Source organism: Salvelinus sp. IW2-2015, linkage group LG17, assembly GCF_002910315.2.
Source record: "Salvelinus sp. IW2-2015 linkage group LG17, ASM291031v2, whole genome shotgun sequence".
Classification (NCBI taxonomy): domain Eukaryota; kingdom Metazoa; phylum Chordata; class Actinopteri; order Salmoniformes; family Salmonidae; genus Salvelinus; species Salvelinus sp. IW2-2015.
This window is the reverse complement of record NC_036857.1, coordinates 8,330,853-8,354,944: the sequence shown is the minus strand read 5'-3', so window position 1 is coordinate 8,354,944 and position 24,092 is coordinate 8,330,853. Positions and strand designations below refer to the sequence as shown.

The 24,092-nt window shown below is 44.9% G+C and overlaps 2 protein-coding genes and 1 long non-coding RNA gene across 4 annotated transcripts; 2 read left to right on the top strand and 1 right to left on the bottom strand.

Moving 5' to 3' along the window:
• Positions 1 to 877: 877 nt before the first annotated feature.
• LOC111976780 (uncharacterized) lies at positions 878 to 24,084 on the bottom strand. Its single transcript, XR_002878963.2, has 3 exons — positions 23,446 to 24,084; positions 1,936 to 2,064; positions 878 to 996 (listed from the first exon to the last, which is right to left on the bottom strand). It is a non-coding gene; the product is annotated as an uncharacterized lncRNA (long non-coding RNA).
• Positions 14,676 to 17,395, top strand: LOC111976777 (pro-thyrotropin-releasing hormone-A). Its single transcript, XM_024005895.2, has 4 exons — positions 14,676 to 14,785; positions 15,038 to 15,240; positions 16,048 to 16,643; positions 16,988 to 17,395. The coding sequence occupies exons 2-3, from the start codon at positions 15,048 to 15,050 to the stop codon at positions 16,629 to 16,631; spliced, it is 777 nt and encodes a 258-aa protein (XP_023861663.1). The 5' UTR covers positions 14,676 to 14,785; positions 15,038 to 15,047; the 3' UTR covers positions 16,632 to 16,643; positions 16,988 to 17,395.
• On the top strand, positions 20,597 to 22,952 carry LOC111976779 (ninjurin-1). Of its 2 annotated transcripts, none has more exons than XM_070448176.1 (3): positions 20,597 to 20,932; positions 21,850 to 22,093; positions 22,415 to 22,952. In XM_070448176.1, the coding sequence occupies exons 2-3, from the start codon at positions 21,892 to 21,894 to the stop codon at positions 22,462 to 22,464; spliced, it is 252 nt and encodes an 83-aa protein (XP_070304277.1). In that variant the 5' UTR covers positions 20,597 to 20,932; positions 21,850 to 21,891; the 3' UTR covers positions 22,465 to 22,952. The 2 variants fall into 2 exon arrangements, with proteins under 2 accessions (XP_070304277.1, XP_070304278.1); XM_070448177.1 differs by having other exon boundaries at positions 22,345 to 22,423.
• Positions 24,085 to 24,092: the final 8 nt, after the last annotated feature.

The following is a 24,092-nucleotide window of genomic DNA, read 5'->3' as shown; positions in this document are numbered from 1 at the left end:
CACACCAGTTACTGCCTTTGACAGACAAGCCCAGCCCTATGAGGTCATCTCAGAGATCCACCATCTTAGAGCTTCTACATGATGAGGGTGAGCCATCTAGTGTAAGAAGGTCATGTATACTGAACAAAAATATAAACGCAACATGCAACAATTTCAAAAATGTTCCTGAATTACAGTTCATATAAGGAAATCAGTCAATTGAAATAMATTTATTTGGCCATAATCTATGGATTTCACATGACTGGGCAGGGGTGCAGCCATGGGTGGGCCTGGGAGGGCATAGGCCCACCCACCGGGGAGCCAGGCCCAKCCAATCAGAATGAGCTTTACCCTACAAAAGGGCTTTATTAGAGACAAAAATACTCCTCAGTTTCATCAGCTGTCCGGGTGGCTGGTCTCAGAAGAAGCAGGATGGGAAGGTCCTGGGCTGGCGTGGTCTAAGGTTGTGAGGCCCGTTGGATGTTCTGCCAAATTCTCTAAAATGACATTAGAGGTGGCTTATGATAAAGAAATTAACATTCAATTCTCTGGTAACACCTCTGGTGGACATTCCTGCAGTCAGCATGCCAATTGCACACTCTCTCAAAACATGGGACATCTGTGGCATTGTGTTGTGTGACAAAACTGCACATTTTAGAGTGGTCTTTTATTGTCCCCCAGCACAAGGTACACCTGTGTAATGATCATGCTGTTTAATCAGCTTCTTGATATGCCACACCTGTCAGGTGGATGGACTATCTTGGCAGGAGAAAGGAGAAATGCTCACTAACAGAGATGTAAACAAATTTGTACACAATATTTGAGAGACAAAATATGTTTGTATGGGATCTTTTATTTCAGCTCATGAAACACTTTACATGTTGCATTTATATTTTTGTTCAGTATATATTTTGGTACATGTAAAACTTCTTGGAGTGAGGTAGAACTGGTCTCTCATGTGCGTCCAGCCCCCATGGTATTAGACAGGCGTGAGCTGCCTGCAGCTGATGGATGGATCTGTGGGCCGCATTGACTAGTGAGAGGGAGTCAGTGAGGCTGAAGATGTGCTTACTGTAACTCACTTAGGCTTCACCAGGCACTACATACAGCTGATAGAGTTATACTTTAATACCCTACCCTCCAATTAGGGTTCCAAGGGTACTACCTGGAACCAAATAGGGTTCTTCTATTGGGACAGCTGAAGAACCCTTGGAACCCTTTTTTCTAAAAGTGTACATCTGTTGAACCTCACCGCAATGTAAAATACAAAACCTGTAATTAAAACACAACATTTTACCACTTGTAAAAGCAATACAGGGATAGAATAAGGTCTTTCTCACAACCTTTGGCTTTAACAGTAAATGGCTATTACCCTCTATTAGCCCATCAGTCCATAGTTAGTATGCAGTTGGTGTGTTGGGTTTGACTCAGAGACTGAAGAGCAACAGAGAACAACCAGCCTTCCAGACCCCCTCTGACCTCAGTATCCAGATATTGCCTCATCACCAGTCCCCCACCCAGCAACCTCCATGACCAGGGCCTGTACCCATCACTCACACACAGCCACAGTGACCCCTGTCAGGGCAGTGTCAATGCCAGGTTAGAGGTGGATGCCACATTGTCACTCCATCCACACGCCAGCTCTTCTGTTTATTTGTTTATTTTACTTTTTCTCTATCTGAATCTGTCTGTTTCTATCCTGTCTGTCTCTCAGCAGCTAGTAGCCACCACACAGAGAGCCTTCTGTCCCTGGCAGCTGTCTGGTCAGTATTTCTTACCTCTGACTGCTTCAGTTAGGCTTCTGTGTTCGTTTACCTCTCGCGCCCTCTTTCTCTCTTTCTCTCTTTCTCTCCCTCTTAGTTGGATTCCACCTCTGCTTCACTGTTCTCTCACTTACACCCACATATTAGGCTTCGGGAACTTTGGGGACACTTGCCGCCTCTCTTTCTGACTCACCTATCTTTTGATGTGTTTCCCTTGCTTTGTTGGGTTCACTTTTGCAAACCTTCTCCTTCTCGTCCTGAGTGTTGAGAGAACATTCCAAACAGCTACTGGTGTCATTCTGTTTCTCCGTGGGAGAAAACTCTGAAAAACAAGCCCAAACTCTAGCCATTACTGAAGCTGTGAGCAGTCAGGGGCTGTATGATTCAGCTTCAAGAGTTAATTAAGTAAAATGATAAAATKATTTCCCTTGATTGTGTCCAACTTCCTACTTTATCATGCGAACGCTTATCAGATCTGCAAGTGGAAACCAAAACTTTATAAACTTCCTCACGACTGAAAACAATTCATAACAAGGACAGTGGAAAGTAAACAGTGGATGTTGAGGAAGACAAGCATCATTGCAGAGTGTATATTTAAGATGTCCTCTTCGCCAGCATATACTGTAGACCTGCTCTTTAATTGTTATGATTCCCCACTCTTAATAACCCTCCTCCAACCTCCTTTGTATTTGGTCTTATTGATGAGAGGTGAAGGAAGGAAGCGCTTGCCTTAATTATAGTCTAGTGCCTATAAGCATCGCACAAGGGAACTCCATTAGGGACAGAGCGCCTCCAGAACAATGTCATGAAAAAAACAACTGCCAAAAAGCATGGCTGTTTAAAATGTGAACTACCCACAACTTTAACACCCAGCAAGTGCACGTAACATGAGGGAAGAGCAGACTAGACCTATAGTAACATGAGGGAAGAGCAGACTAGACCTCCAGTAACATGAGGGAAGAGCAGACTAGACTACAGTAAACATGAGGGAAGAGCAGACTAGACTCCAGTAACATGAGGAAAGAGCAGACTAGACCTAGAGTAACATGAGGGAAGAAGCAGACAAGACCTACAGTAACATGAGGGAAGAGCAGACTAGACCTACAGTAACATGAGGGAAGGAGCAGACTAGACCTACAGTAACATGAGGGAAGAGCAGACTAGACTACAGTAACATGAGGGAAGAGCAGACTAGACCTACAGTAACATGAGGGAAGAGCAGACTAGACCTACAGTAACATGAGGGAAGAGCAGACCAGACCTAGAGTAACATGAGGGAAACAGACTAGACCTACAGTAACATGAGGGAAGAGCAGACTAGACTCCAGTACATGAGGGAAGAGCAGACTAGACCTAGAGTAACATGAGGGAAGAGCAGACTAGACCTAGAGTAACATGAGGGAAGAGCAGACTAGACCTAGAGTAACATGAGGGAAGAGCAGACTAGACCTAGCAGTAACATGAGGGAAGAGCAGACTAGACCTAAGTAACATGAGGGAAGAGCAGACTAGACAGACTAGAGTAACATGAGGAAGAGCAGACTAGACTCTACAGTAACATGAGGGAAGAGCAGACTAGACCTACAGTAACATGAGGGAAGACAGACTAGACCTACAGTAACATGAGGGAAGGCAGACTAGACCTACAGTAACATGAGGGAAGAGCAGACTAGACCTACAGTAACATGAGGGAAGAGCAGACTAGACCTAAGTAACATGAGGGAAGAGCAGACTAGACCCTACAGTAACATGAGGGAAGAGCAGACTAGACCTAAGTAACATGAGGGAAGAGCAGACTAGACCTAAGTAACATGAGGGAAGAGCAGACTAGACTAAGTAACATGAGGGAAGAGCAGACTAGACCTACAGTAACATGGGAAGAGCAGACTAGACCTACAGTAACATGAGGGAAGGCAGACTAGACCTCCAGTAACATGAGGGAAGAGCAGACTAGACACTACAGTAACATGAGGGAAGAGCAGACTAGACCTACGTAACATGAGGGAAGAGCAGACTGACTATAGTAACATGAGGGAAGAGCAGACTAGACCTAAGTAACATGAGGGAAGAGCAGACTAGACCTCCAGTAACATGAGGGAAGACAGACTAGACCTAAGTAACATGAGGGAAGAGCAGACTAGACCTCCAGTAACATCGAGGGAAAGAGCAGACTAGACCTAATAGTACATGAGGGAAGAGCAGACTAGACCTCCAGTAACATGAGGGAAGAGCAGACTAGACCTACAGTAACATGAGGGAAGAGCAGACTAGACCTCCAGTAACATGAGGGAAGAGCAGACTAAGACCTCCAGTAACATGAGGGAAGAGCACGACTAGACCTCAGTAACATGAGGGAAGAGCAGACTAGACTAGAGTACATGAGGGAAGAGCAGACTAGACCTACAGTAAATGAGGGAAGAGCAGACTAGACTACAGTAAATGAGGAAGAGCAGACTAGACCTCAGTAAATGAGGGAAGAGAGACTAGACCTATAGTAACATGAGGGAAGAGCAGACTAGACCTACAGTAACATGAGGGAAGACAGACTAGACCTAGAGTAACATGAGGGAAGACAGACTAGACCTAAGTAACATGAGGGAAGATCAGACTAGACTAGTTAACATGAGGGAAGACAGACTAGACCTACAGTAACATGAGGAAGAGCAGACTAGACCTCAGTAACATGAGGGAAGAGCAGACTAGACTAGAGTAACATGAGGGAAGAGCAGACTAGACCTCAGTAACATGAGGGAAGAGCAGACTAGACCTCAGTAACATGAGGGAAGAGCAGACTAGACCTCCAGTAACATGAGGGAAGAGCAAGACTAGACCTATAGTAACATGAGGGAAGAGCAGACTAACCTATCCAGTAACATGAGGGAAGAGCAGACTAGACCTACAGTAACATGAGGGAAGAGCAGACTAGACCTCGAGTAACATGAGGGAAGAGCAGACTAGACCTACAGTAACATGAGGGAAGAGCAGACTAGACCTACAGTAAAATGAGGGAAGAGCAGACAAGACCTCCAGTAACATGAGGGAAGAGCAGACTAGACCTACAGTAACACGAGGGAAGAGCAGACAAGACCTCCAGTAACATGAGGGAAGAGCAGACTAGACCTGGAGTAACATGAGGGAAAGAGTCAACTAGACCTATAGTAACATGAGGGAAGAGCAGACTAGACCTAAGACAGTACATGAGGGAAGAGCAGACTAGACCTAAGTAACATGAGGGAAGAGCAGACTAGACCTATAGTAACATGAGGGAAGAGCAGACTAAGACCTATAGTAACATGAGGGAAGAGCAGACTAGACCTCCAGTACATGAGGGAAGAGCAAGACTGAGACTACAGTAACATGAGGGAAGAGCAGACTAGACCTCCAGTAACATGAGGGAAGAGCAGACTAGACCTACAGTAACATGAGGGAAGAGCAGACTAGACCTCCAGTAACATGAGGGAAGAGCAGATAGACCTATAGTAACATGAGGGAAAGAAGCAGACAAGAACCTATAGTAACATTGAGGGAAGAGCAGACTAGACTCCAGTAACATGAGGAAGAGCAGACTAGACTATAGTAACATGAAGGGAAGAGCAGACTAACCTCCAGTAACAGAGGGAAGAGCAGCCTAGACCTAGTATGTAACATGAGGGAAGAGCAGACTAGACCTCCAGTAAACATGGGGAAGAGCAGACTAGACCTCCAGTAACATGAGGGAAGAGCAGACTAGACCTCCAGTAACATGAGGGAAGAGCGACTAACCTCCAGTAACATGAGGGAAAGAGCAGACTAGACCTCCAGTAACATGAGGAAGAGCAGACTAGACCTAGAGTAACAGTGAGGGAAGAGCAGACTAGACCTACAGTAAAATGAGGGAAGAGCAGACTAGACCTACAGTAAACATGAGGGAAGAGCAGACTAGACCTACAGTAACATGAGGGAAGAGTAGACTAGACCTATAGTAACATGAGGGAAGAGCAGACTAGACCTACAGTAACATGAGGGAAGATCAGACTAGACCTAGAGTAACATGAGGGAAGATCAGACTAGACTAGAGTAACATGAGGGAAGATCAGACTAGACTAGTGTAACATGAGGGAAGATCAGACTAGACCTACAGTAACATGAGGGAAGAGCAGACTAGACCTACAGTAACATGAGGGAGAGCAGACTAGACCTAGAGTAACATGAGGGAAGAGCAGACTAGACCTCCAGTAACATGAGGGAAGAGCAGACTAGACCTCCATAACATGAGGGAAGAGCAGACTAGACCTCCAGTAACATAAGGGAAGAGCAGACTAGACCTAAAGTAACATGAGGGAAGAGCAGACTAGACCTACAGTAACATGAGGGAAGAGCAGACTAGACCTCAGTAACATGAGGGAAAGAGCAGACATAGACCTATAGTAACATGAGGAAGAGCAGACTAGACCTACAGTAACATGAGGGAAGAGCAGACTAGACCTACAGTAACATGAGGGAAGAGCAGACTAGACCTAGAAGTAACATGAGGGAAGAGCAGACTAGACCTCAGTAACATGAGGGAAGAGCAGACTAGACTAACAGTAAACATGAGGGAAGAGCAGACTAACCTCCAGTAACATGAGGGAAGAAGCAGACTAGACCTAGAGTAACATGAGGGAAGAGCAGACAGACTTGTGAGTAACACTGAGGGAAGAGCAGACTAGACTAGTAACATGAGGGAAGGCAGCATGACTAGACAGTAACTAGAGGGAAGAGCAGACTAGACCTACTAGTAACATGAAGGGAAGAGCAGAGCCTCTCAGTACTAGAAACCCTACAGTAACATGAGGGAAGAGCAGATAGATGACCTACAACTGTACCAACATGAGGGAAGAGCAGACTAGACCTCCAGTATAACAGTAGAGGGAAAGACCAGACTAACCTCCAGTAACATGAGGGAAGAGCAGACTAGCGTAACCAATGTAACATGAGGGAAGAGCAGACTTAGACCTAGAGTAACATGAAGGGACAGAGCAGACTAGAGGACTAGCCAGTAACATGAGGGAAGAGCAGACTAGACTCAGTAAATGAGGAAGAGCAGACTAGACTACAGTAACATGAGGGAAGTGAGGGGCAGGGTACTATGAGTACTGAGGCTCCCTATATTCCCCCTCTCATTAACTCAATAATTTGTAAGCGGATAAGAGCAAGGAGGTCTAGTTGTCTTCCTCCCTGTTAATTAGGCTAGGACTATCGGACCCCCCTTCCTTCCTTCACTGTCATGGAGGCTATGTCTGCTCTTAATCATGAAGCCCTCAGTTTAAGCTGGGGAAGAGAGGTCTATAGGTACTGCGTCACGCTTACTATTAATCTTCCAGTAAACACGCGTTTTGCCTTTTCCTCAGTGTTACTGGAGAGTCGATGCGTCGCCTGCTGCTTGATGAAAATAATTAAGGCATCCCCATGTTACTCAGAACTAAGGAAACAAAAACTAGAGCCTATGTCTTATGCTACTTACTACCATGGTATACACTATGTATACTCCGACGCTCCTTCCTCCCCTTCCTGTTCTCCTCGCACGCCCCTCACACATAGGTACATGAAGGGAAGGGTAGTTAGGATCCTGTGGGGGCACTCTTCCACCCATCACGCTCCATCTACATCAGTTACTCATCCGGCACGACTATATCTGCTCTTTTTCTGCCCCATGCATGTGCATAAAACATTCAGACTAGACCTACCGGCTTAACATGATGTCGTAGGGTCGTGCTCTTCCCGATTCATGTTACTAAGAGCAAGTGTGTCTAGTCTGGCTCTTTCTCCATGTTACTTCGGAGGATTTGGTCTAGAACACACCCTCCCTCTAAAGTCTATCTGGGGTACATCTATATTAACTTTGGAGGGCGTTTTAAACGTCCCTCACGTGCATGAACTACTGAAGTAGTGTACCCTGTGCTGATCTTATTAACATGAGGGAAAGAGCAGACTAGATCGCCCCTCATAGGTTACTCAGGTCTAGTCTGATCTTCCTATACCACATTAGGGTAAGATGCACTAGACTTACCAGAGCCTCTATGTCTCGCAGCTCTAATCCCTCGAGGGATCAATGTAACGTGAGAGGAGAGCTAGACCCTACATTAGTCTACACAGGGAAGAGACGCTAGACTAGATCCCCTTACCGATGTTTATATACTGTAAGTCTAAGTTCTAGGCGGTACTTCAGCCTCATTGTTGACTAGCAGGAACTAGAAAGCTTTCGTCTGCTCTTCCCCTACATTTTATTACTGTATGGATCTAGTCTGCTCTTCCCTCATGTTACTGGAGGTCTAGTCACTCTCTTCCTCATCGATTACTCTTTAGGACTCTATCTGACTTCTTGCACCTGCGATGAGTTACTAGAGCAGCACGTAAGGAGCTCCTAGTTCTGCTCTTACCCCTCAATGCATGTACTAAGTAGGTCCAAAGTCTCTCTTTGAGGCGCCATCATGTAGTAACTGATCACGACAAGGATCGTTGTATGACCCTTCTTCCCGTCAATGTTTAACTTAGTAAATCACGAGGGACGAGCAGACCTAGACCCTAGGAGGTACACTGAGTCGTTGCAAACTATCCATGCAATGGGTGAAACGTATAGCAGACTTTGTAAGGGAGCCTTTCTCGTCCTTTCGAGCTTACATTCACCTCATCGTTAACCGCAGGGTGATATCATAGTGACTAGGGAGCGCTCCTATCCCACGTCATGTACCTACCTGGAGGATCTAATGTTCGCTCTTCCCCATGTTATGGAGTCTAGTCTGCTCTTACCCCGTCATGTTCTTGAGGAGGAGTCATAAGTCCCTGCTTTTCTTACCCCATCATGTTGATAAACTATGAGGGAACTAGGTATGCACCGTAGATCCTTGCTCTTCCATCATGAGTCTCCTACAATATGGTAAAAACTCTAGAGAGTCTGGCCATCTATCCTGACCGTCGTTACCGTGGTCGTATCACGAGGTCTGTCTACGCCTCACATTTCCCCCTAGGTCAGTCTGAATCTTCCCTATGGTTCCCCTCGGTCCAGTTCTAGAATCTTTCCCACTAGGTTACTACTACGTGTCTCGAACTCTATCGTGCCGATCTAGAGTTACTGCAGACTAGACGCGGGTAGGGTCTAGTTCCTGGCTCTTCCTACTGTTACTTATACGGTCTCGCTCTCTCTACTCGCTGTTTACATGAGTGCGTCTAGTCTGCTCTTCTCATGACTCTGTCTGTAGCTAGTGCTGCATCATTCTCACAGCTAGTTACTAGTAAGGGTCAAACGCTGCTCTTCCTGTTCTCAGTCAGTTCGTTGGAGAGAGAGTGTTATGCGAGTCTAGGTCTGAGCGCTCTTCCTTTTAGGAGGAGGTCTAGTCTGCATCTTCCAGTCACGATGTACTAGGAGGCTAGTCTACTTACTTTCGCCACTCCATTGTATTCTGGATCGAGTCAGGTGCTGATACATGGAGGGGAAGGACTCCAGACTTATGACCACTCATGTACTTCGGAGGGTCTTCTGCTCCTTTACCTCATGTTACTATGGTCTAGTCTGCTCTTCCCTCGTGTTCTGGAGGTCTAGTCTGCTCTCCTATTTACTAATACAGCATTCTAAAGTCCCTAGCGTATCGTTGGCCACAAGAGCTTAACGAATGTAGAGGGTCAAGTCTGGCCTCTTCTCCTATGTTAACCCATTGAAGTGGTTAAACTAGAGCAGACTAGAGCCATATCCAGGGTAAGTCTTATGAGGGTGATTGCATCTAGCAGATCTATTCCATGGACTCTACCTTCCAGGGTTCTAGACTACTGCTCCTGTCCAGGCGAATCAGTATTGTCAGCTGGAGGATCTAGTAGAAACTCTCTAGACTCGTTATGACACCTTGCAGCTTGGGGTTATCATGAGCTAAGGTCTAAGTCTGCTTCCTATCGTTACTCTAGGAGAGCTCTACCGTTTATGCTCCAGTAACATGAGGGAAGAGCAGACAGACCTCCAGTAACATGAGGGAAGAGCAGACTAGACCTATCCAGTAACATGAGGGAAGCGCAAGACGCTACTAGTACTATGAGCAAGCACAACTAACCCCAGTAACATGAGGGAAGAGCAGACGTAGACCATACTCCAGTAACATGAGGGAAGAGCAGACTAGACCCTCAGTAACATGAGGAAGAGCAGACTAGACCTACAGTACATGAAGGGAAGAGCAAAGACTAGACCTCCAGTAACATGAGGGAAGAGCCATGACTAACTAGACCTAACAGTAACATGAGGACAAGAGCCAGACTAGACCTATTAACATGAGGGAAAGAGCAGACCTAGACGCTCCAGTAACATGAGGAAGAGCAGACTAGGACCTCAGTAACATGAGGGAAGAGCAAGACTAGACCTACAGTAACATGAGGGAAGAGCAGACTAGACCTTACATAACATGAGGGAAGAGCAGACTATAGACCTACCAGTAAACATGAGGGAAGAGCAGACTAAGACCTTATAGTAACATGAGGAAGAGCAGACTAGACCTATAGTAACATGAGGGAAGATCAGACTAGACCTATAGTAACATGAGGGAAGACGACTGAGACCAGAGTAACATGAGGAACGCAAACTAGACGCTAGGAAACATGAGGGAAGAGCAGACTAGACCTACATAACATGAGGAAGAGCCAGACTAGACCTCACAGTAACAGTGCAGGGAAGAGCAGACAGACCTAAGTAACATGAGGGAAGAGCAGACTAGACCTACAGTAACATGAGGGAAGAGCAGACTAGACCCTCAGTATACTGAGGGAAAGACGCAGACTAGAAACCAGTAACACTGAGGGAAGGCAGACTAGACCTCAGTAAACATGAAGGGAAGAGCAGACTAGACCTACTAACATGAGAGGAAAGAGCAGACTAGACCTACAGTAACATGAGGAAGAGCAGACTAGACCCTACAGCTTAAACATGAAGGGAAGAGCCAGACTAGAACCTAGAGTAACATGAGGAAAGAGCAGACTAGACCTGAGAGTAACATGGAGGGAACGCAGACAAGACTAGAGCCTACAGTCAAAACATGAGGGAAGAGGCGACTAGACCTACAGTAACATGAGGGAAGAGCAGACTAGACCCTAGATGTAACATGAGGGAAGACGCAGACTCGACCTACCAGTAACATCGAGGGAAGAGCAAGACTAGACCTACAGTAACATGAGGACAGAGCAGACTAGACCCTAGTAGTAACATGAGGGCAAGAGCAGACTAGACCTACAGTAACACTGCAGGGAAGAGCAGACTACTAGACCTACAGTAACAGAGGGAAAGCAGACTAGACCTATAGTACATGAGGGAAGAGCAGACTAGACCTACAGTAACATGAGGGAAGAGCAGACTAGACCTAGATAACATGAGGGAAAAAAAAAAAAAGAGGGCAAGAACTAGACCTCAGTAACATGAGGGAAGAGCAGACTAGAACCTACAGTAACATGAGGGAAAGCAGACTAGACCTACAGAACATGGGGAAGAGCAGACTAGACCTACAGTAACATGAGGAAGAGCAGACTAGACCTACAGTAACCATCGAGGGAGAAGACAGCTTAGAACCTACCAGTAACATGAGGAAGAGCAACTAGACCTACAGTAAACATGAGGGAAGAGCAGACTACGACTATCAGTAACATGAGGAAGAGCAGACTAGACCTCAGATAACATGAGGGAAGGCAGGACAGACCTACAGTACATGAGGGAGATCAGACAGACAGACTAGCTAGATCTAGCAGAGGGAAGAGCAGACTAACCTACAGTAACCAACAAGGAATGAGCAGACTAGACCTATAGTAACATGAGGGGAACATGTGTCACCTATCAGTGAGTCCTTTTTTTCAATGCACACATTTAAATATCTGAATCATAGAGTTGTTAGACATAAAGAGTGCTATAACTACATTTTAGTCATTTAGCAGACGGTCTTATCCAGAGCAACTYACATTAGTKCTGTCACACCCTGATCTGTTTCACCTGTCCTTGTGATTGTCCCCAACCCCTCCAGGTGTCGCTTATTATCCCCGGTGTATATATCCCTGTGTTTCCTGTCTCTCTGTGCCAGCGGTTTTCCTTGCTCCGATTTTTCCCCCAGTCTCTTTTGGTTCTAGTCCTCCTGGTTTCGACCCTTGCCGGTCCTGACTCCGAACCCACCTGCCTGACCACTCTGCCTGTTCTGTCTTCAAGCCTGCCTATCCCCTTGTACTGTTTGGACTCAGATTTGGTTACTGAACCCCTGCCTGGCCTGACCTCGAGACTGCCCTTTGTCTGGTACCGTTTTGGACTCGGTTTATGACTCTCGCTTGTCCCCGACCTACCTCTTGCCTACCCCTTGGATTAATACATTTCGGGGGTCAACCATCTGCTTCCTGTGTCTGCATTTGTGTCTCACCTTGTGTCCTTATAAGTGCATTCATCATAAGATAGCTAGGTGAGACAACATATTACAATCGTAACAACAAAGTAGTTATCATTAAAGTATAGGAAAAGACAAGTGCATATTCTTATTCTACTTCACAGGTGGGTCAGATGCGACAGAGTTTTCTAGATTCTAATTCTATCGTAGTAGAACACATCCCCTCCATGTACAGTATTTTACTCATTAGAAGCTCTCCCTCATCTGCTTTTACACAGGCTTCAAATGAGCACAGAATTAATCAAATCACAACTCCACTTTCACCGTCTTACAGTGTTAGCGAGCACTGGTCTTCCGTAGACTAGAAAAACTCATCTGCTGTGCTGGGTGCATAATGACTTGGTCCCCGTGCAGCATGTAGACCTATGTCTTTACACACTGTGATTACAGTTTGAGGCGCGGAGATGACTGCAGAAGAGGAGGCCTCACAGGTTAGACAGCCCTGGTGTTAATTGTGCTTCTGTCGCTAGCCGTGTCCYTCACAGAAGAGTACTTTAGCAAGTAATCACCCCCAGTCTGGACACCCGCTTAAAATGTCTGTTCTCTGAATCAAGTGGGGGGGGGGGGGGGGATAGACCCCGGTCCAGGCCCTGAGTGATGTTTCACAGAAGGAACTATCTTCAGTTCTGCAGAATGTCCCTGATGTGGTTTAACTAGATAAGCTACAGTATATCTCCTACGTAAGGTGTGGAGGTTTGGCTAGAAATCAGCAAGATCTTGTTCTATGAATTAAAGGTGCACTTCATAGCTTGTATTTCCTCTAGGCTTGGGCAGTACGTATTGACAGGGGTCGCGTTTTATATTGAAAGTCAGTGTTTTTTGCTTCAATAGGTGATCAGGGAGATGCAACTATAGTTTTCCTTCACAGAAAATACATCAGTGCAACATTCGGCAGAAAATAGCTTCATTTTCATCAGAATACAACAAAAGTGCAACGCTAATCAAATACATGAGCTTACAATGAAACATCTGTTGAAGGTGAACCTTTGCCCCAGTCTGAGGTTCTGAGAGTTCTGGAGCAGGTTGTTATCAAGGATCTCTCTATACGTTGCTCCGTTCATCTTTCCCTCGATTCTGACTAGTCTCCCTGCCGCTGAAAAACATCCCCATATCATGATGCTGCCACCACCATGCTTCACACCGTAGGGATGGTGCTAGGTTTCCTCCAGACGTGACGCTTGGCATTCAGGCCAAAAAGTTAAATCTTGGTTTCATCGGACCAGAGAATCTTATTTCTCATGGTCTGAGTCCTTTAGGTGCCTCATGTGCCTTTTATTGAGGAGTGGCTTCTGTCTGGCCACTCTACCATAAAAGCCTGATTGGTGGAGTGCTGCAGAGAAGGTTGTCCTTTCTGGGGGGTTTTGCAAACATTTCTAAAAACCTGTTTTCGTTTGTCATTATGGGGTATTGTGTGTAGATTGATGATCAAAAAATACTTAATCAATTTTAGAATCAGGCTGTAACATATCAAACTGTGGAAAAGGTCAAGGGGTATGAATACTTTCTGAAGGCACTGTATGGGTAGCTGAGCTGTGTGTTAGCTGTTTGAACAGATAGTGCATAATGTCCCCAGTCCAACAGCTTCGCAAATGAGGATAATATTGTTTCCATTTTAGAATAAGGCTGTAACGTATTAAACTGTGGAAAAAGTCAAGAGGTCTGAGCTGTGTGGTAGCTGTTTGAACAGACAGTGCATAATGATCCCAGTCCAGCCACTTCGCAAGTTAGGATAATATTGTTTGTGCTCCTCAAAGATTCCATCAGGTGCGGGCGGGATCACGAGTGCATTAATAAATGTGCGCTTCAGGGACGTGGTGAGCTCACATGGCGCATGAGAGGCACCATGTCTCGCACCTGTGACCGCGAGGGGCTGATCTAGAGCCTTCTGGCCATCTATTCWTAATGTGGTTTTCTTCTTATTGACTCACAGCACAGGAGCATAGCTATATTACCATAGGTTTAAATTCGATGAGAATTTAGGAAAATAATGACATGGAGATGGCGCACAACAACGCCATTTCCAACATGACGCACCAATGAATGTCTATAATTGGAAATAAAATACAGATATAGGGGCTGTAGCTAGTAGGTTTATGAATGAATCCAAACATTTTCATCGTTGACATTTAGTGTAGGCCTAATCTTAACAAACGACTAGTAAGGAAAGCCACACTCACAAAATAAGTGAATTAATTTAAATCGGTGTTCTGCCAAATTATCGCACTCACATATGATAAGAAGATTTATGAATTAATCCTCTCTTTCAGTTATCATCATCAAGTGCCAATTTCACTCCCTCGGATTAGGCTGTTCGGCCCAGCTGGCGCCCGAGAGAATAACCGGACATCTTCCTCTAGAGGTTATAACTGACTTTAATCCAATTGCGCACGAATTTGTGACATCATTTGAATCCTATGAAAGGAATCCTATGAAATTACTACAGCGTGGTTGGCGTGACGATGGTAACCACGGACTATAAATGGCTGGACTTGTTGTATCTGCACATACCTCTAAACTTGGCCTCAACCGGTCTCCAAGCGCTGCAAGAGGCAAAGAACATCCTTTCTAGTTGGTTTGCTGCAATTTAGGATATTGAAGGTGCTGTGAGTGACACTAGCCAGAAAACAAATCTAAGGTAAGTTTGGGTCACTTCAATTCGTATTTTTGTACATGGACGTGCTCCCAAAATTTATTTGCAAATATCTATTCCAAAAATGAATTCCAGTTTTACGCACCAATATTGAAACGTATTATGTGCGTAAAACAGATAGAAAACTCAGAATTCGTTATGCAACGCAAAGTCAATGAAATATTATGCAACCTGCATGCTTTTAAAGTAGTATATCTCCACTAATAATGACATATTCTCTTGTTTTCGAACGACTAGCCAAGGTACCATGAAGTCCGCCTGCCTGATCATTCTGGCATCTCTAGTGGTCTGCAACCTGACGTTGGCTCGAGGACAGGGCATCCCCGCTGAGGAGGAGACGGGGGACCGGCAGACTATAGACGATATCATCCTACAGAGAGCCGAGAGCCTCCTGCTTCGCTCCATTCTCAAAAATATAGAGGATGAGGATGGCGCGAACGGTGCTTAATAGTTGCTATTTGATCTATTTGATGTTTTTGKCAAAGTGGCCGCGTTTGACAAGAGAGCTGTGGTGTTTTACAATGAATTACAAAGCAAAAAAATGAACACAAATGAAGATGTTTTATTGTCACATTCACCAAATGGTGCAGTGAAATGTGCTGTTTTACAGGGTCAGTCATAGTAGTATGGAGCAAATTAGGGTTAAGTGCCTTGCCCATGGGCACATCGACAGATTTAACGACCTGTCGGTTGATTAGCCCAACGACGCTCTAACCGCTAGGCTACCTGCCACCCACTGAACACACAAATTCAAGTCATGCCTTTTTATGCCTGTTTATAGTAACTTTGCACGAAGACAAATCATTCGATTGTATAGTTTCACAAAGACAGATAAACTAAATGATTTCGATTGCATGGTATTTATACAGAAATAACCCACCATTTCCAATATGTTTTATTCGTGTTTTGTGCAAGATTAACGTGAATAAATTAATAGATGTTGTTATTTGTTCGGATGAAAATCAATTTGGAGAGGGCAATCTGCAAAGCGCGCGTAAAACGCATCCATTATTTTTCCACAGTTTATCCTGGCAACAAAGCACACAGTTTAATGGTGGAAAAAATATACACAGAAAAAAAGTTTTACATAGAAAAAATATATTTGATATAATCTAACTTTCACAAGWAAATGCCATTAACACCGTGTGTGTTCAATTGGAAATGCATGTACGCATGTCATAACAAGTGGTGGTAGATTGATCTTTTCCGCTGTCCGTAAACTAATAATGTATTCATTGTTTTTACAGAGGGATTGACCTTTCAGCCAGAGTGGCTGGTGAAGCGGCAGCATCCCGGTAAGAGGTACCAGGAGGAGCTGGAAAAAAGGCAACACCCTGGGAAGCGAGAGGACGACGAGGACGAAGACTATGGCGAGGTYCAGAAAAGACAGCACCCGGGAAAACGCGAAGACGAATTTGACTCTTTTGTGGAGCTCCAGAGAAGACAGCATCCAGGCAAGCGCTTAATGCTGGAGCAGATTACAGAGAACCCCGCATTTCTAAGTGAACTCTCCAAACGTCAGCACCCGGGCAAGCGCTACGTGATGTACTACAGCAAGCGCCAGCATCCCGGCAGGCGAGAGGTGGACGACGAGTCAGACGCAGGGGACCTCAAGGAGTTGGAGAAGCGCCAACACCCCGGCAAACGCTACTTGGATAACACGAGCCCGGATTTGGGCGCCAACAGTCCCTGTGACGTGCTGGACCCTGGCTGCAGTAAGGCCAACCTGTTGCTCCAGCTATTAGACAACGTGAACAAGAGTCGCGCGGAGAAGAGACAGCACCCAGGCAAAAGGTCCGCACCTGTCGAGGATTTGACCGAACAGGAGTAACAAGCGGGGCTGGTGGGTGCTGTGTGTGAATTACTGTGATGTAAAGAATAAAATGCGTAAATTGATATTATTAATTATTTATTATGAATATAGTACTGACCACTCTATCACGGGTAGACTACTGTGTCTCTGGAAAGCTGCTTTTATGACGAATATCCAGAAAACACGCTCAGAAAGCATCTAGATCGAAAAGTTTAAATTGGATMTAATTTTTTTGCGGAAGCTTGTTGGTAATTACGCACGCTGATTGTCAGAATTATTAACGCTCATATGGATTTTAAGTTACTGAATAGCTGTGTTGGTTGCTGGCCCTATCTTCTTGTAATTAGATGCTCAAACATATATTCTTTTTCCAGGTGAAGCCCACGTGGGGAAGAAATAAAGACTAAAGCGACGGGATTAGCTATTGGCTCTGCAGTCTGTCTGTATCCAACTGAGGACGCAGGCTCGGATTCTGCTCTCTTCTGTCTGACCTTGAATTGAATAGGCTAAGTGTAATTTTCAGAGTTATATAAAACAAATGTGTTATATACGACAAATTGACCTGTAGTTTGTTTTATGATTTAGGCCTAATGCGTTCGATGTAAAATATAAGTGGATATTCCCCTGCAAAATCATTTAGTGGGTCTCTTGATTACTTTTCTACTTGAATATTCTTGCATGGTATAACAATTGATTAATTATTGTACATTTTCTGTTACTTTTGCCTTAAATACTATTATGACTCTACAACTCTATACAATAAAACGCATTGATACAGATGACTGAGGTTTGGTCTACTACAGTATGTTTTTCGTTTGACATTCCGAGAAAGCCTCTATCCTTAGCCTACCAATTTACATGCGATGGTCCATTAAATATTTTAACCCTCCCCGAGGGTTTTCAGGTGCAGTGAGCTAGCCTTCCTGCAAAAATATGGCGACCAATGTGGTCGAACTAACAAAGCAATTACAGCGCAATCGTTCTGCGCACGTATTAATGAAAGTAAATTGATAGCAGACCGTCTGCTTGTCAGTTACGCTCGCTCGCCTCATTTAATTGGCCTCATTCCATCAATACATTACCAACACTTTTACCCTCATGCCTTAGTGCGCAGCCCTATGGGACTCCCGAGTCTGTCTAAGGCACTCCATCAGTGCAAGAGGCGTCACTGCAGACCCTGGTTCGATTCCAGGCTGTATCACAACCGGCCGTGATTGGGAAACTCAAAATATACACTATATATACAAAAGTATGTGGCACGCCTTCAAATTAGTGGATTTGGCTATTTCAGCCACACCCATTGCTGACAGGCGTATAAAATCGAGCACACAGCCATGCAATCTCCAGAGACAAACATTGACAATAGAATGACCTTACTGAAGAGCTCAGTGACTTTCAAGGTGGCACCATCATAGGAAGACACCTTTCACAAAAGTCAGTTCTTAAAATGTCTGCCCTGCTAGAGCTGCCCCGGTCAACTGTAAGTGATGTTATTGTGAAGTGGAAACATCAGGATTGCAGAGTGCKGAAACACGTAGTGTGTAAAAATCGCCTGTCCTTGTTGTAACACTACCGAGTTCCAAACTGCCTCTGGAAGGAACATCAGAGGAAGCTTCATGAAATGGGTTTCCATGGCCGAGTAGCCCACACAAGCCTACGATCACCATGCACAATGTCAAGTGTCGGCTGGAGTGGTGTAAAGCTCGCCGCCATTGGACTCTGACGCAGTGGTAACACATTTTCTGGAATGATGAATCACACTTCACCATCTGACAGTCTGACAGAAGAATCTGGGTTTGGCGGATGCCAGGAGAATGCTCCTGCCCAAATGCATAGTACCAACTGTAATGTTTGGTGGAGGAGGAATAATGGTATGGGGCTGTTTTTCATGGTTCGGGCCCCTTARTTCCAGTGAAGATAAATCTTAATGCTACAGCATACAATAACATTCTAGATGATTCTTTGCTTCCAACTTTGTGGCAACAGTTTGTGGAAGGCCATTTCCTGTTTCAGCATGACAACTTCCCCGTGCACAAAGAATTGGAACGCCGACTGCGAGCCAGGCCTAATCGCCCAACATCAGAGCCCAACAAAATGAATGCTCTTGTGGCTGAATGGAAGTCCCCACAGCAATGTTCCAACATCTAGTGGAAAGCCTTCCCAGAAGAGTGGAGGCTGTTATGGCAACAAAGGGAAGACCAACTCCATATGAATGCCCATGATTTTGGAATGACATATTCGACGAGCAGATGTCCACATTACTTTGGTCATGTAGTGTACAACTCATCACGACCCACACATAGTTCCTACATTTCAGTCAGATTGCCCCAGACCTTGTTGCTATATCAAGTCACTTTGACTTTGAAGAGTCAGGCTGTTGAGCAACAGATGACATCTGTTATTAACTGACAGAAATAGGCCTGAATGAGAGCATTATAGACCCAAAGACTATGCATCCCAGATTAGTCTAATTTGCACCAATTATCAGAGGATGGAGTCTATTTTAGTCAGAATTCAGCAAGCAACAAGCTTTCTTAAAGGACACAAAGAGAGAGAGACAGAGAGGGGGGAGACCGAGGGGCAGAGAGGGAGAGAGGGGGGGAGAAGGAGAGAGGCAGAGAGAGAGAGAGAGAGAGAGAGAGAAAGAGGGATAGAGAGAGAGATATAGAGAGTGGGAGAGATAGAGAGAGATAGAGGGATTGAGAGAGAGAGAGGGAGAGAGAGAAAGAAGAGAGGAGAGAGAGAGAGAGAGAAAGAGGGATATAGAGAGAGAGAGAGAGGGATAGAGAGAGAGGGAGAGAGAGGTTTATAAAGTGGGACAGAGAGAATAACTGTGAAAGTAACCTAGGTTGTTGGTGTCTGGGCGGTAAGAGGAAGTGAAAGGAGTTGCGTCTTCCCTATACACTGAACACTTTATGTATTACTGTTTCCCTCCCTCTTATCCTCTATACTCCCTGAAATGCCTTGAAGACAAGTTCATGTTGCGTGGGAGAGAGATGGGGTTTGCTTACAAAGATATTTCCAGGGCAATAAAATCTTTCATGATGGACCTAGCACTTGTTTGTTGTTTTTAAACCCCTCTCTTTTAACAGTGTAGCTAAATAATGATTCATGTTCTCTCTCTCTCTCTGTCTCTCTCCTTCTCCCCCTCTGTCTCCCACCCCCCTCTCCCCGTCTCTCTCTCTCTCTTTGTGTCTTTAAATAAAGTTCGTTGCTTGCTGAATTCTCTTTGACTAAATTAGACTCCATCCTCTGACATTTGGTGCACACACATCCATCTCAATCGGTCCATGAGCTAACACTTTTTTTCTCATGTTGTTACTCTAAAAGCACTCCAACTAGCTGAATCAGACAGCCGATCCCCATAAACCAACAGTGATGACGCATAATACACAACTGCTCCAACAGATGTGCCCATTGCCAATCACATTTATCACAGACATGGCTGAAGTAATACATTCAAAAAGTACTTAAGTACTTCATTACTAACTCTCCTCTCCACCTCACTACTGTAGTGATAGGAGTGAATGCCAACACAGCAGCTGTGCCCAACTCTCATCACCACTCATCATGTCTGTCTCACTGGATAACTGGAAGTGTGTGTGTGTGCGCACATCCATCCGTATGTGTATACATGCGCGTGTGTGTGTGTGTGTGTGTGTGTGTGTGTGTGTGTGTGTGTGTGTGTGTGTGTGTGCTTGTCAAACATGATCAACATTTTGTTTTGATATCCTACTTTTGTTTGTCTAACGCCACACTAAACGCTTGAAGGTAATGTTGTTTAATGATAACTAAAATTACACCTTGTTCTTTCCTGTTTGTCATCCATCTAAAAGATAGAACGTATTGAGACAATGAAACCAGAGGAGCAAGTATTATGTTCTTCATTGGGGGAAAACCCCTCCCACTCCAGAGCTGTGTGTGTGTTTGTATGTGTTTAAGAAAGAGAAAGACCGAAAGAGAGAGAGAAAGAGAGAGAAAGAGAGAGTGATTGAGTGTACTGCGTTTGTAAGATTAGACAGTGGGAGGGGTAGTTTTGAATAAGCAAAACTCACACCCCTGGGAAATACACTCAACATTTTCAGCTTGGCTGCGTGAAGCCGGTGACAAGAAAGGCTACGGCAAACTGCAGATGACAGCTGATCTTTAGTCTACTTGCGAGATGCACGGTAGCCTACCGCGTGTAACTTATGTAACTATTCTAAAGTAGTTTTCCTGTGTCGGTGATATCGGTAACCGCAGTTATCTTGGCCAGTATGGACAGTGAAGCAAGGGCGAATGGGGAGGATATCACTCTCAACAAACTAGATGACATACAAGTAAGTTAAACATTATAACCTCAAACCTCAGGTTACTGTGGCGGGGTCCTAGCGCGTTTTTAACTGTGTCATAAGCAACTAAATAGGACGTTGTACATTTTGACTTAACATTCGGATTTGGGCTACAAGGAGATAAGTTGTAGTTATGACCCACTGGGCMAAAAAATGGTTGTCCCGGATTTATATTTACTATGTTACGTCTACCCCCGAGTCCAGGTTGTGTTTCCACATAATTTCAATCAATGTGATGACGTTGAATCAACGTGGAAAACTAATTTGATTTCTTTTAAATTCATCAACGTAAGGGTATTTAGTCTCTTTTTCACCCAACCTTTAACCTAAATYCAATGGCATGGTGAATTTTTTGTTGTTGATTTCACGTTGAATTCACGTTAGTTGACAACAAAATGTAAATCAAAATTAGATGTTGAACTGACGTCTATGCCCAGTGGGGACTGTATAACTCCTACTGGAATGGAAACTTCACAAAGTATTCCCCCAAGTCATTGATAAAATAACAGACCTACAATCCAATATAATTTACTGCTCGTAGTCTATTAGCTTCATTAAAGAGCATTCATAGCCTATAGTGGAGACATGAAGCGTTCAAACCTTTTGACTACGGAAATCATTTCACTGTCTGGCTCCTCGTCATATTTCTCACCTCGGCGAAGAGCTGACTATGCCCTTTGTGTTTCCGGGTGTCGCATCCACTTGTGACATCTCGTATTTACCTTTATCCGTACTTGACAATTCCCAACCCCACCTCCGTGAGAAGATGTGGACACCCGTGTGTGATGTAGTTATAGAACGCACCCTTCTGCCATAGAGGAAAGGCAGTGCCTGTAGTTAATCCACTGTATTAGTGTGTGTGTGCATGTGACCCATAGCCTGATGGTCTACCCTCTTACCCACAGGCAAACCTCGACCGTCTTGACCCCTCTGGAAAGGTGTACTGAATGATTAACATGAATCACTATGCCACTAAGAAGAGTGTAGCTCAGAGTATGCTTGATGTGGCTCTACTCATGGCTAACTCATCCCAGCTAAAAACTGTTCTATACATGGAGTCACAGTACAGATTCTACAAACCTCTCATAGTACTGCTGTCCATGTCTATTACGCTACAGGTTGTCGTGGGACTACTGCTGGTCTTTATAGGTTAGTAATACACCTGTCACTCATTCACACATACTAACACATAAACACGCACACGCACAACACAACACACACACACACACACACACACACACACACACACACACACACACCCACACACACACACACACACACACACACACACACACACACACACACACCACACCACACAAACACACACACACTATATGGCTTATCTGTAAACAGAAAGTGTGAACATGTTGAAAAACCCTCCTACTCTCTCTCTCGTGAAGTATGATCTGAATGATGTGAGGAAACACTCAAAGCTGAACAACACAGCAACAGTATTTGTTTTCTTCACAGTCCTCATCAACATCTTCATCACTGCGCTAGGCTTTGAGGGTGCTGTATAGGACTTCCAGACCCCAATCTTCCTTCTGACCACTGAACAGAACCAGACCGGAGCCTCTAGACCACAACCTCAGATCATCCTCAGACAACTGACAGGTTGTAGAGCACAAGCTTAGCACAACCTGGCCTCAATTTAACCGGAGGCTTGTACAACCTGAACACAACATCAGCAGAAACCTGCGAACCTAACCCAACCTACAGTACTGTCAGTTCTCTCTACAGTGACAGGGCAGTGCAGGTGCCAGAGGTGTGTCACCCTCAAAATTCTACAGCTGCACCATCGAGAGCATCTGACCGGGTTGCATCCCCGCCTGGTATGGCAACGTGCTCGGCATCCGACCGTAAGGTGCTACAGAGGGTAGTACGTCGGCCCCTGTACATCACTGGGGCCAAGCTTCCTGCCATCAGGACCTATATACTAGGCGGTGTCAGAGGAAGGCCCAAAAAATGTCAAAGACTCCAGTCACCCAATTCATAGACTGTTTTCTCTGCTACCTACACGGCAAGCCGGTACCGGGGCGCCAAGTCTAGAGTTTCCAAAAGGGGCTCCTAATAAGCTGAACAATTAATCAAAATGACACCCAGACTACTTATATTGATTCCCCCCCCTTTGTTTTTACACTGCTGCTACTCGCTGTTTATTAACTATGCATAGTCACTTTACCCCTACCTACATATACAAATTACCTCGACTAACCTGTACCCCCACACATTGACTTGGTACCGGTACGCCCTATATATAGCCTCGTTATTGTTATTGTGTTACATTTTAGTTTTTGTATCCTGTAAATAGGCCTTTATAAATGTGTTGTTGTTGTTCAGTTGTTTGGGACTCAACAGAACACAACTGCTGTTACCAAATAAACAACTCTTTGTGAATAAACAGCAGGAATTTCTGGACTGAATACACTACTCTCCCTTGGTCAGAGCCGGAGTGAAAATGAAAAGGCAGTGTGTGTGTGTACCATGTTACGATCACTCACCAGTTCTTTGTCTGTGCGGCATTGAAGAAGTCCTGGTCTCAGATAGGGTCTGACGGGTATGACTGCAGAAGGTTGAAGGTATAGACCTGTGGGCGACTAGTTGGTCATCTTCACCCCATTCTGCAGGAGGGTCATTGGGAACTGACACAGGGAAGAGGGTTACAAATGCACGGTAATGGTGCCTACACAGTTTAGGCCTACAGCACCATGCCTTGTGCAAGAGGTATCTGCTGAGCGACAGTCTGAAGTATGGGTGGCAGGTCTCTAGGTTGAAGACCTCAGATCTTCTCCAGGCTGGACATTCTCACTTCTCTCTCTTCCCTCCTCTCTTCCAGTCCACCATGAATATCTATCCTCACAACTCAGTGTTTGTGTGTGTGTTCAAGAACATGTGCTTCCTCTGATAAATGTCTCTCTTCCTGTTGTAAGACAGGACAGTCAGAAGTGAAATCCGGGATCCTTGGGTCGTCCATACCCTAAACACTAACCCCTACCTAAACCATTTAAATGTAAACTTCAATGGGTTAGGGACGTCCCGAGGTTCCCGGTTAGCACGGTCGCAGACCTAGGGTCAGGGTTCCTTTTGGCTTCAACGTGCTTTTTGTCCATTCTCACTTCCCGTCTCGGCTGTATGCTAATCACATGAC

Excerpts from the sequence above, each read along its gene's own strand:
- LOC111976779 (XM_070448176.1), top strand. The coding sequence starts at position 21,892 with ATGATTAACATGAATCACTATGCCACTAAGAAGAGTGTAGCTCAGAGT. Across the intron at positions 22,094-22,414 it reads ACTACTGCTGGTCTTTATAG|TCCTCATCAACATCTTCATC; the intron begins GTTAGTAATACA and ends TTTTCTTCACAG.